Raw genomic sequence first — 13393 nt, 5'->3', positions numbered from 1 at the left:
CCAACTGTCAGGAGACAAAGAAGGAGGGTGGGTCCTCAGGTCAGGCAGCTCCTGGGGAAGGTGGGCTCCGGCACACACTCTTCCGAGACGCCCCTCCTCCTAAGCTTTGGAGGAGGTGGGGACGCCGTCCTGGCCCATGCTTAGCACCCTCCATGTTACCTAAAACGCATGGCGTGTTTCTTTTTATTCTGAAAGCCATTTCTCTCCATAGCCATAGATACCTGTTAGAAATCACAGAAAAACTATGATTAGTAGTTTACAAGTCACAGTAAAATCTCTTTCACTGCTTATAGAAAGTGGGATGTAATATTATAAAGAAACCATCAACTAATAAATATTTCATTATCAAACTAAGACTTTCTTAGTGTTATTGTTGCCAACACCTTTTGTTCCAGCCTTCTTCCTTTAATATAGCTGGTACTTAAAAATGAGTTTAAATCTATATATGATGTCTTACATATAGTTCAAATACTTGTGAAGGCCACTGTGAGTCCTCACCTCCAGATGACAGGTGACCTGAGCTCCTAGGGAGTACAAATGGAAGCCCAAGATATAGAAATGTGCAAGTTTTCCTCTGAAGATTGCAGTGACCTCAAACCCAAGTCTTTTCGTGTGTATCATGCATATTCCTATTAAGGATATATGGATACATCCCCCTTTCCTTCAGAAAGGGAGACATTCTAGTGATTTCTTGATTTTTTTTTTTGTGCTACAGATAATATCAGGTTACCAAAAAACATCGTATTTCAATATAAGAGAAAGGCTCTAAAAATTCAGTCTTTGGGATTAAATAATAAAGATCTAAAGTAGGACGAACTGGAAAACTGTTCAACTGGTCAGTGTGGGTTGACCGCAGCTCAGAGCTTTCTTTGTCTCCAGATGATGTGAGGAATCTCAAGCCCTGCTAAGGTAGGTAGGTATGTATTGGCTCATCGCTCAGAGGGCCCCATATATGTATGTATGCGGTTATTCATAACTGGTTGCATGTATTATTTTTAAAAATATTTTTCCAATTCCTGCTGGGCTAGAGAGGGGAAAGAACAAGGAATGGATAGACTGACAGACACGGAAAGAGAAGGGGACAAGGAAGGGGAAATGGATTCATTATGACACACAAATGTAAAATTCCCTAGCTAAGAACAGTGCAGCATTAAAAAAATACATATGTAAAGGTATTGTTTGGTACTTTTCCATCAATTTTTTAAAGGTCTTGACCTCCTAAAGAAAAATTTCTGACTAAAAGGGGTTTTCCTCACCACACAGTTCCTTCTGCTGCTGAGTCCTACAACGACACGATGATCCTATATTTGGCGCTTCAGACAGTTGCCACGGAAGTGAGAGCGGCAGACACTTTCAGCTTTCTGGCTTCACTGTGGGATCCAGCGTAGAACATGGTAAGCTGTCAGAGAACCTCCCTAAGTAACGTTTTACCTGATAAGTAAGAGTTTCCAGAAAAATGGTGACACATACGGGAAAGAAAATAGATTGTTTAACTCACTCTGAAAAAATCCCTTTTGATTCATAGACTGTCTATATGATTGAAACATAAGAAACCATCTCTTTCTCTAATCAGACTTTTCTCTATTCAGACAAGTACTCAGGGGGCAAATAAAACGCCCCTGTGTTTTCAGAAGGGGGAATCCTGTTAACAGAAGGAAAGTAGGGTTCCTGAGTGCTGGAGAAATGAGGAAGCAAAATGCAAAATTAGGGGCAGGCAGTGACAGAGTGATGGAGGTGGGGGCTCCAATGTCGCTTAAATCATTTTCAGGAAAACTAAACATCCTATTTGAAAAACAGAAAGAAACCAGTGGCGGTCAAACAACACTGCCTTTTCACAACTGGAACCAGAGCTTGTTTGGAGCACGAGGACTTGAGGCTTTATTTGTATCGTTGTTTCCCAGCAAGCGGGAGCCGGATCCTCTTGGGAAGAACTCAAGCGCTCACTCTGACCCCATTGGCTAGCTCCGTTCCACACCACACGGAGCCTTAATAAGACGCAATGGGCTGAGTAGGTCGGTGTTTTTCCTACTGGGATTACAGAAGAGAACAGACCAGCCCATGCAGTGAAGGCTGCAAAGGAAAGACCTGATTGGCAGAAGCCCTTGGAGGAAGACTCCAGCTATGGTGGGATAGGAAAAGGAAGCTGCCATTTGAAAGTGTTGGCCCCTCTACCTGCCATTTGCGATTTTTAAGTTCTGGTTAAAAATATTACATTATCTACATACTTGTTGGTGGGTGTGTACATTATTACGATGACTTTGGAAATCAACCTGGGAATATGTAGAAAAGTTGGAGATGCAGACTCCATGCAGCCCAGCTATGGACTGAGTTACGTCCCCGCAGATTCACATGGGGAAGCCCTCATGTGACCGTGTCTGCAGATGGGCTCTGTAGTAGGTGATTAAGGATAACCAAGGTCAGAAGGGTGGGGCTCGAAACTGACAGGATAAGAGGAGATGGCGATCTCCCTCCCTCTCCCCTCTCTGCCATGTGGACGCAGCGAGGAGGTGACTATCCACCAGCCAAGAAGGCGCTCTCACAGAACCTGACGATGCTGGCACCCTGACCTCAGCCCTCTAGCTTCTAGAACTGTGAGAAAATACATTTCCGTTGTTTAAACCACCAAGCCTATGGCATTTTGTTAGGGCAGCCCGAGCCGACCAAGACAGTGGCTATCCTAGAAAAGCTGTTATGATGAAGGAAGTGTAAGGATGCTCCTTATAGTGTTGTTGCTAATAGTAAAAATAGGAAAACAATCTAACTTCCTGTACAGAAATACACTGTTCACGTAACAGAATTCTGTCGAGCAGTTGAATGAACAATATTAACATGTATCCGTGTAAATAAATTTCAAAAATATAATGTCAAGCAAAAACCTCAAGCTCTATACGGGTATTTATACATGCTATGGTAAAATTTGAAACACCTGAAATAATAGTTTATAATTTTAGGGATACGTATGTGTGTGGTAAAAGTACAGACAATTGCCTGGAAATGATACACACCAACTACTTCTGAGAAGGGAGAGGAAAATGATAGCGGAGGCAAGAGAGTACCTTTTGCTGTAGCTGTAATGTTTTATTTCTTAATAAGAAATGGGATTTTTGCCAATTTCAGCGAATTGTTTGCATCTTTTAAGTCAGGGTGGTAAATACATGGTTCCTGATACATCGTTTACTGTCGGTTTCACCTACTTCATACATGGAAGGCGTTTTCTTTTATCCCCTGGGTTCTCAGCAGCACCACAGTGCTGCTCAGACAGGCCTTTCCTTTTCCACCTTTTATGTATGCCGTAATAAAAGGTGCAGAGACGTATAGGTGACTGGGCCAAAGTGTCCGATCTGCTTTAACAGTGACTGGAAGATTAGAAACTACTTGTCTGCCTTTTTCCATAGCGTATTCTGTCTGTCTGTCCAGCATGTCCTACGGAGACAATGGCTCCAACTTCATCATCTAACCCCAAAATAATACAAGTCGCGTCCCCCTGTGAAAGAGCACATTTGAACCCACCGCCTTGCCTGTCCCCAGATCATACCTATTGCTGATGTGTTACCTGCTGTGCCCACTCACAGGCACCAGGCCTACTTAGGAGGGTTCAGATTTTCCACTTTTGAGAATAAGGATGTAAGGAAACAAGACCACTGGTCTGGAAATTTTCCAAAATGATTGGGAAGTTGGCAGAGGCTTTAAAATGGAGGTTTTAGTGATAATAATTAACTTTGGCTCGAAGATTTTAGTTAGCACATTTATATTCTTTGTAAGATGGATCTTTAGTACTGTTCAACCTAGATGCACAGCGTGAGATGTACAGTAGCCACTTATACTGAATTTCCAAATTAACCCAAATAATTGAATTTTTGAAAAATGATGACATCAAGGATTCCAGGATATAATATTGAAACAGTGGGTAGGAAGTGTTCAGGGACATTGAGGACGAGTTTTATGCTGTAATACCTAACATATCCAGACAAAAATGAGCCTGTTTAGCACATGCTGTTTATCATGTTTTCATAGTTGGGGTAAGGAATTTGGCTGCACTAATCAAGTGGTGTCAACCCACTCCAGACACCTGATGGAATTTCTTAACCTACATTTCATGAAAAATGAATAAAAGCACTTGAAGGAGAAAGACTGAACTTAGTTTGAGGAATAACAACAAAATATAATTTATGCATAATTTCATGCTACGTATTTACCAAAAATACACAGTTGAGCGGAGGTGACATTATTCTCACATAATGACTGGCACATGCACGCATGTACACACACGCACGCACGCGCGCACACACACGCACACGCGCACACACACTCTACATGCTTAGCCAGACATAGGTAAGAAAATGGCCTTTTCTCTTGCTCAAATTAGATTGCTGTCTTTTTTCATTACCTGGAGTCTGCTAATTCTCTCTATGGTGTGTCCCAAAGTTGCTTCCGTCATCCGAGCCCTTAGCTCTATTTGCAAAAGACAAAACAACTCCACCACCTTCTTATCTGATTATTCAAAATTCATTTTAAATCCTATCTTAATAAGCAATATTCCTAAAATGTTCCCTTCTTTCAACCGGCCTGGCAAAACGCTTGTGTGCTCCGCATCCTCTGACCTCATGCCTCTATGACAGTCCCCGATTGGGCTGATGGGAAGGGTCTTCTAACTCCAGTCTGTCGGGCAGGGAGGGTGCTTTTTTGATTCGGTTGGCAGTGAAAGCATGAAGGCCATGACACTGATCATTGAACACTCCTCAGGACACGGCAGCTCAGGGGTGTTTAATAAGTGAGAATATGGGGTTGCTACTTGACATGTAGAGGTTTTTTTACTTCATAATTTTATGTGGTTTGATATTTGATTTATCCACATTATATTTGCAAGAGAAGTAAAAGGTAGTATTTCTAATAAAAAAGAAAGAATGGAATACAGTGTACCTCTATATTTTTTCATTAGCTTAAAATTCATGTAAAGGACCTTATCCAGAATATAGTTTAGTTTGACTATGGGTGTGTCTTTGTTCATGTACAGTTAATTCTTTTGTTTATGTCACTTTTTCTCAAACTGAGTCTATAGAACTGTGAACTCTTTTGTTAAGTGTGAAGAAAAATAAGTGTTCTGTTATCAACAAAACTGATATATTTGGGGCTAGCACAAATTAAATAAGTTTCATTTCTGAAGACCTCCGAGCCCATGTGTGACTGTTATACAACAGGAGGTGCAAAAGTGTACAGTGTAACCAACACCCTTCCTTCCTTTTTAATGTTGAATTGTAGAATGCTTATTAATATCACTTGGACACTGTATTTATAAATATTTAGACAGATTATATAAACTTGGACTTCTATTTCATTTTCACACATATGTTATCTTCCTAACCTCGTTTTTAAATGCAGGTGAATTTTTTACTTCTTTTATTTAAAGTATAAAATTTATGTTCCTAAAATTCATCTAGGCAGGGTGAGTAAAAAGCTAACATCTTCACCCTCTCCCAAATCACACCCCCTCCCTAATCACACCCGCTCCTCCCCCAGCAGTAACCATTATCCCCAGTTTAGGGACTCTCTTTCCAGAGTCATTTGCATATGAAGCAATTGATTTCTTACCTCATATAGTCAGAGGAAAATGTCAGACATCTTCAACATTGGGTTGGAGGGAAAAATATCTTTTAAAAATATACACATAATATATTTTCCCCTGGTAATTCCATGGCTTATATTTAGAATAGTGTCAGATCAGTTTTAAGTGAAAATTTTGACTTTCTTTAACATAAGTAATTAACGACCAAGGAAGTGAATTACAGAATAATACAATTTCTATAACATTTTCTTAAATTATACTTGATAAATTACATCTTTAACTTTGATTTTTCTTTAAGATCTTCAACTAATTTATGTGAAAACTATGATAAGAAGCATAGATCAAACCGCACCTTCACTCATCCAGCTGAGACAAGACCTCAACGCCCTCTAGTGGTGTGGCCTCCGTGCTCCAGCGTGTGTGACCAGCCCGCTAATCTCAGTGGGTGAGGTGCAATGACAGGAGCTCTTAATGTTAGAATTGAATTTCCCTCTTTCATTCATTTAACAAATACTTAAACTTGCACTTAAAACTGACTGGCTAAAATGAGCCCTCACCAAGGGAAAGTGATTTGGGGCGCAATGCCCATATGTGAACTGTCAAGTAATAACTTTTGTCACTATACTCATTCTCTGGTCTTCCCAGTTATTTGCTCGTCTTGACTGCCTACTCTTGGCCACATGATGACTCGCTACAAAGACTTAAATCTATTCTTTCATTTTAAAAAGTTATCTTTTTCTTCTGTTTCACCTCTCCAGATTTATCACTTTCCTTACGTATGACTTCTTCACTCACTTTTCTGAACAACAGAAACCACCACCGGAATCACTTCTGTGCCCCTCTGTCTGAGAACATGGGCTGTCACATCTCCCCTGGAAAGGTAACACCTGACAAGGCGCGATAAGCCAGCCAGGCAGAGGGGTTCAGCACCGAGTGTGGGGCCAACAGGCCTGACCCAAAGTCCACGTGCACCATTTACTGAACCTGTGATGGTGAGCTCGTCACTGAAACCATCTGTACCTGTTTCCTTACCTGTGAAGTCAGAATGACGATCATGGTGTCCAGTGGGCACAGGACTTGAATCAGAGAAGCCGTGTGTAGGAGGCGCAGTAGTGCCTCTCACACAGTAAGCACTCCGTAACCGTACTCAATATGGTGCTATTTCATCAGGGTCCTATGAATAAAAACAAGATCTCAGGAATGAAAGCTTAGAATTGAACCTCTTTTTTCCAAACCAGATGCGGCTATTTGGTGGCCAGGCCCTCTCCATCCCTTGCTTAGATGATTGCAATCGCCTCCTAACTGGCTTTGCAGCCAGCAGCACTCCCATCCCCACCCCCGCCCAATTCCAATTCGCTGTCGTCATTTCAGGTTCAAGATACGATGAACTCATCTTCGGATGAAAACAACTCTAAAAGCTAATATATGAAACAAGTGCATGAAGGAACTGGCAGCACCCAGTCGGCAGGACAGGAGAGGAGAGGCTGGGTCCTTGGGTGAAGACGCCGCTGCAGGGATGCCCCACACTCACCAGGGCTTTTGTCTGAGAGCAGTTTCCAGTTCTCAGCACAGGGGAAACAGGCCCCAGCAAAAAGGCAGGAATCTGTCGGGCTGAGGAGAAACAAGTTGAAATTTGGGGGCTGCCGAAGTGCCTAGAACTGGAGAGGAAAGCTTACAGAGAGCCGGGAGTCAAGGTGAAGTGCAATGAAAAAGTCGTCTCAATCCCCTCCTCCCTCATGCATTACATGAGCTTAGCGTGAGACTCCAAAAGGCCCCGCAGACAACAGCAGAGAGAACAAAGGGCCGAGCAAAAGCCGAGTTGTTAATAGGTCGCTGTGCAGTGCTGCAAAGATGAAATGAGAGTTCAGGGTGAGATGAGGGGAGTTGAGGGGGGGGGGGGCTCAGTACATTTCCCCAGCTTTCTGTCAAGACACAGATGTATTATATCCTGAGAGTGAGGCCTCTCTTTCTCCACGTTCTCGCCAATACTTCTTGTCTTGGCAACAGCCATTCTAACAGGTGTGAGGTGATATCCCGCTGTGGTTATGATTTGCGTTTCCCTAGTAGCTAGTGATGTTGAGCACCTTTTCATGTACCTGTCAGCCATCTGTATGTTTCTCTTGGAAAAGTGTCTATTCAAGTCTTCTGCCCATTTTTCAATTGGATTGTTTTGTGTTATTTTCTCAGGTGGGGATCTAAAGTTATGTTTTCTGTAAGACTTGCGAGAATGCTGGTAAAAGACAGATCACTGCCATCTTACTGTTGCATAGTTTGAACATCTGTAGAAATCATTGCATGAAGTAAAAGTCTTAAAATTTAAATGCTGAACCGTAATCAAAATCAAAAGAACAGAAAAATGCATGTAACACACATATGCTAAAGATTAATTTCCTTTCTATATAAAGAGCTCTTACAAATCAATAAATTTTTAAAAACCAATAGAAAATTAGGCAAAGGAGGTGGATAGACAATACACAGAAAGGAAAAAAATAGATCCTGAACAAGAAAAGACAATGTCTCTCATAAGAGAAATTAACATTAAAACTGTTGGGTTGTCGGAAAAGTCATGATGCATTTTTGCAACGAAAAACATAGAAAAAATACGTCATGACTTTTCTGACAACCCAATACAGTGAGATATGACTTGCACCTTGTCAGACTGGCAGAAGTCAAAAGTCTGGTAATAACTTATCAAAGAATGGGCATTTCATATACTGTTGGAAATGTAATTTGGCAAAAATTTAGAAGGCAATTATCAAAATAAAACTGCTTAAATTAAAATGCGTATAGCTTTTGACCCAACTATTTCACTTGTAAGAATTAATTCTACAGATATATTTGCATGTACATGCATTCTCTGCAATTCTGGTGAAAATGCTGGTGAAATAATTGTCTAAGGAGAGAACGGGGGCTCGAATGGGAAGGAGCCTTTTCTTTAGAACTCTTTTGAACTTGTTCGTGTGTGTTTTTAAGTGTGTTGCCCTCTTACAAATAGAAATCTTTTAACAACTTAAAGGCCATAATTTTCACAGATGACCCATGTTTAGTAGGTATTGTTTTTTTCAGTCTAGGAGAAAATGCTACATAATTAGGAACTAAAGATATTGTGAAACACTTAAGAATGTTCTGAGCACATGCCGTTCTAGCTGCAATCAAATAACAAACCCTCTCTTGTGTTGATGAAAACTTCAGTCTTTATTTTAGCTGAGCTAAACATGAACCCGGTGGGGCAATTAAAGTTCCATTTTCCACAATCCTTGTTGCTCCAAAGACCATCACTTGGATTTAGGAAGAATTTGTTGCCCGTTATCTGTTGCGTGTCGTCAGTCTGCTTTTGCCCATGCATCTTGGTACCAGAGCCGCCAAGGAATGCACAGTGCAGCCCAGGACTCGATGGAACAGTGCATTCCTCACATAGGCAAGAGGCAGAGCAGAATCAGCTTCAGCAGTGAGCGTCGGGTTTCCCATGGTCCCTTCCCAGGTCCCTTCCAGAAGCTTACAAGGGGCAGTTGGACTGCCCACACCCCTGCTGTGCAGCAGCAGGACCCCGTCCTTCCTCTGAAGGGGACAGATAGAGCCGTGGGGCGGGCCAGGCACCGTATGACATGCATAAGTAGAACAAGGAAGTACATTGAGTCTGAGACAGGGCGAGAGATTCCCAACCAAGGTGAGAGGATGCTCTCTCTTGGTAAGGATGTGGTCCAGGCCCAGAGCCCATTCATATGTGGCCCAATGGGGGTCAAAAGACTGCACACAGGAGACTGCCTCTCCCAACAGATTGGCTCTTTCATAGAAAACAAAATTAAATTACAAGAGTCATAGAATTAAATGAGTTAGAAAATATACTTATCCTGAGAGATTTTATCCATAGGGAGGCAGCCTAATGAAGAGTCAGGATACAAGATTTAGAATCCATGTTTTATTTAGAATCTATGAGCAATTGAGCAATTTTTAAATTTAACTTCTCTGAACTTTTGTTTCCTCATATGTAGTCAGATGGAGCTAATACTACCAAGTTGTAATATATTAACTGAGATAACAGGGAAAATTCCCAGCACCTGTCGTAGGATATTAGTACTAAATAAATGCTAACTTATAGGGTAAAACTTACAGGGAAAGCTGAGTGATACAAGTGCTGTTTTGATTTATAGGAAGAAAATTAGCAAATAACATAGTTGCCAAACGGTTTTATTTAATACTTTACATATTTGAATAACTGAAGAAAAAGCAAATGTTCATCTGTTTTTAAAGAGTTGCACAAAAGGAAAATAATAGGGAAACTAATGGCTTGTTTACCAAATAGATTTGCCTGTGGGGCCAATTTCATTAAACTTAAAAAAATTCTAAGTTTTTGGGCTCTGGGCTCGAAAAATAATAGCAGTTGGAATTAATACTGTTCTTGGATTCATGGTTCAAGGAAGTCATTACATTTTCTTTGTTTCTTGATGTGGTAAATTTAACTTCTCACATGGATTAGACATCAAGAGACCAATTTATGCACATAAATACTGAAAATTGAAAATGAATATTCAGATATTATGGAACTGTATAACAAATACAAATTTGTTAACTTCAAGAAGGAACAAAAAACAGTATTAATAAAGACTGGTCTTTTGCATCATTCTCAAAAATTCTTCCTCATTTATTTCTCCATCCCTATCGCGGTCAGCTTCATCAAGCATTTCCTGGAAAACAAAATGCAAATATGATATGTAAAACCTATTAAAAATAAATAACTTGATGTAAATGAATATTCAAATATATACTCAAAACAAAATTCTATTTTACATGTATTTACGAATACAACTAAAGAATATAAACATAAATTACATTGTATATAAATTATAATTGTATATAATCACATATGTAAATTACAGTTATAAAAGTAAGTAAAATTTACCTGAAGGTCATCATCTGTTAAATTTTCCCCTAGTTCCTTAGCAACCTTCTTGATATTGTTTAGTGTTATGCTTCCAGTGTCGTCGTCATCAAATAATTTGAAAGCCTTCAGTATTTCCTCCTTTTCATCTTTTTCACTCTTTAAAAACAAAAACAGCTAATGTCATTAGTCTTTCATTTATGTATTATTCTACCAAGCTGGGCTTACAGGCCTTTAAGTACAGCAACAGTGTAACAGGGAGCCAACGTCTGACTTCACTTACTGCTCTTTTAAAATGATGCCAGTGCACGCGCATCTGCCCTCAAGGTGTTCAAACTCAGGGTTTATTGAAGTGGAAGAGGCACGGGATGGTGAAGGGGGTGTGTTTCTTACTGACCCCAGCAACTGAGATCCATTACAAAAAGTGTAAGCTCCGAGAGAGCAGGGAGCTGCCTCAGTGTCTCTAAAACAGTGGCTGGCAAAACCAGGCACCCAGGGAAGGTTTGCGGGATGCAAGGCTTCAAAATGCTGGCCGGTTCTGTCTGTCCAGCCATATATCCTATTATTTCCTAACAGAAACCTCTTCTCCACGCTGGCAGTTTTCATTACTACCCAGAAAACATCTGTAATCCTGCTGTTACTTTTGTCTAATGCCCACCCATCTTTAAAGACCTAGTTCCAATTCTTTGTCTGTGAAACCTGTCATTGCTACAGCCAAAAAATGTAGAATGCTATTGCTTATATTACTTTGGAAAACAGAATCATTCCTGTACCATTTTTATACTCATTATGGCAAAAAAGTCTTCAAAACTAATGATGCCAGTTCCTTCTTTGTCGATTGCAGCTATCAGTTTTTTAATTTCTTCTTTCTTTGGTTCAAATCCTAAGGCCCGCATTGCAATCTGAAATAGGAAGCAGATAAACTATAATATGCCACAGGCTCATTACTAGCTTTTAAATTACCTTTTAATTACTAGATTATATATATATATATATATATTTATTTATTTATTTATTTATTTATTTATTTATTTATTTATTTATTTATTTATTTTTTACTATGGGCTAGGTATAAACCTAGACAGTCAGATCAACAGGCCTTCCAATCTTATTGTGTCAGGATATGTCACTGTCACACCCTGGGATTTGGCCAATTCATTTATAAAACAAGAATAAAATGTTGAACAAGATGTTATTTTGTCTGTGTGACGCAGGTGTCTGCACTGAAGGGACTTAATAAGTCCCTTCAAGCTTTCAGAAAGCTACTGTTAAAGATTTAAAGATTGCCACAAATAAATGATATGGATTTTAAAATGTTTTAAAATTAGAAGTAATTTCTGAACCTTCAGTTCTTTCACATTTATGGTTCCAGACCCATCAACATCGAATAACTCAAAGGCCTCTTTAATTTCTTGGTTTTGGGTTTCATTCAATTCAGTTTTTGCAGCACTTGTCTTCCATTGGTCTGAATTTGTGCAGTCATTGGATGCCTGTAATAAATACACATGCGGGTGAAAGAGAAGCTGTGTGACTGGAAAAGGTACCAGAACCCGAATAACTGATGATGAACTAATTAAATACAATAAGCATATTCAGATATCCTCCTCACTACTATAAAACGAACCTCAACAATCTCCCCTTTTTCCTTTGCTAACATTTGTGCTTTTAGTTGTTAATATCTTGGTGGAAAGCCTGGGTCTTTTTTACCAATTATGTTTTTCCTTCAAATTTGTCCCTTTTGAGAGGGAGAAGAGCCGAAGGAAGGCATGCTGGAACAGTAGATATTATATCAGAATACAATCGGCCTTACTGGGTATACCTGAAAAGCGGGCTTAAAGCCATCTTTACGTTCATTAAGCCTAAATGTCTCATCATAAAATTGGTTTATTTTGTGGGATATGCTTAATTGGAACATAATATCCTTTTGCACCTTCTAGCATACTTTTTTACATCGCAGAGGCTGAGAAATGAAAAAAACTACATTTTCCAGGTGAAAAACGACTTCTGGGATCTGGGTAAGAATAAATGTTGCGCCAGTTATCAGGACCCAGGGAAGGTGGAGGTCATCTTCCTGCTATTTGCCATTTTCTGCGGGCAAGTGAGGTCACAGCTACTCCTGGACCGCTTCTGCAGCCTCACTTGGGTATCTCGTCCCAGCTTCGGGGTAGGCAGCAGCGGTGGCAGAGACAGCACCTGGACTTGGTGTTCCTGAGTCTCTAGTCGCCAGCTTCTTGTGCTCAAGAGTTACATAGTTGTGGTAGCGGCCGGTCCTTGATCCCTGGACTGCAGTCACACTGGCTGGAGTGGCAGCCTTCAGAATCCTCGCCTTCCCAACAGGGCCAGAGCTTGTAGGTCCCCGGCCCGGCCCGTCAGCGTTTCAGAGTTCAGGACGCCTTTCCTAGAGGCCCAGGCCGTCCCGTCCAACAGTGTTTAGCATCTTATTCTTTGTATTCGATTTCTTTCTGGCTCAAGAGTGGTTTCTGTTTCCAACAGGGAACCTATCACCCCTTGCAGACTGCTGGTGTCAGCTGTCGATGTGGTTGATGAGGGAGAAAATGAACAGGACAACTGCTCTTCTGTCCTTAGGGCCGCGGGCAATGCGCTTGTTTTGGGCGACGAGAGGCGGGGTTACTAATGACATTCGAAGATCATGAAAAGAAGGCGAATGACACATTTCATGAACTAAACAAAATTCCTTCCTTGCTCCAGGAATTCAGCCCCAGGCCCAGCCCCAGCAGGAAGTTACAGCTTCGCACTCACCATGTCGCCCACCGGCGTCCTCGGCCGGGAGCCCAGGTCCTCACCCGCCCGCCGTGCAGCCCAACGGTGGCCTTCACCGAGGCTCGGAAGCCGTTGCTAAGGCCGCTCTCGCTGCCCCCGTGCGGACACGCCCACCCACCGATTGACAGTCATTTCACCCAATGGTCAGAAAAGGCCCTTGTGGCCAGCCC

General features: G+C 41.0%; 1 protein-coding gene and 1 long non-coding RNA gene across 2 annotated transcripts; one reads left to right on the top strand and one right to left on the bottom strand.

The window, feature by feature from the left end:
* The first annotated feature begins 736 nt into the window (after positions 1-736).
* LOC109396023 (uncharacterized) lies at positions 737-8115 on the top strand. The gene is made up of 3 exons (XR_002126779.1): positions 737-909; positions 1264-1394; positions 6322-8115. It is a non-coding gene; the product is annotated as an uncharacterized LOC109396023 (long non-coding RNA).
* Positions 8116-8180: 65 nt separating this feature from the next.
* LOC109395699 (centrin-4-like) lies at positions 8181-13308 on the bottom strand. Its single transcript, XM_019666988.1, has 5 exons — positions 13203-13308; positions 11786-11932; positions 11216-11344; positions 10464-10601; positions 8181-10248 (listed from the first exon to the last, which is right to left on the bottom strand). The coding sequence occupies exons 1-5, from the start codon at positions 13203-13205 to the stop codon at positions 10159-10161; spliced, it is 507 nt and encodes a 168-aa protein (XP_019522533.1). The 5' UTR covers positions 13206-13308; the 3' UTR covers positions 8181-10158.
* Positions 13309-13393: the final 85 nt, after the last annotated feature.

The sequence above is a fragment of the Hipposideros armiger genome, unplaced genomic scaffold, assembly GCF_001890085.2.
Source record: "Hipposideros armiger isolate ML-2016 unplaced genomic scaffold, ASM189008v1 scaffold_1, whole genome shotgun sequence".
NCBI classification, from domain to species: Eukaryota; Metazoa; Chordata; class Mammalia; order Chiroptera; family Hipposideridae; genus Hipposideros; species Hipposideros armiger.
The sequence above is the reverse complement of the archived record's forward strand: the minus strand, read 5'-3'. Positions and strand labels throughout refer to the sequence as shown.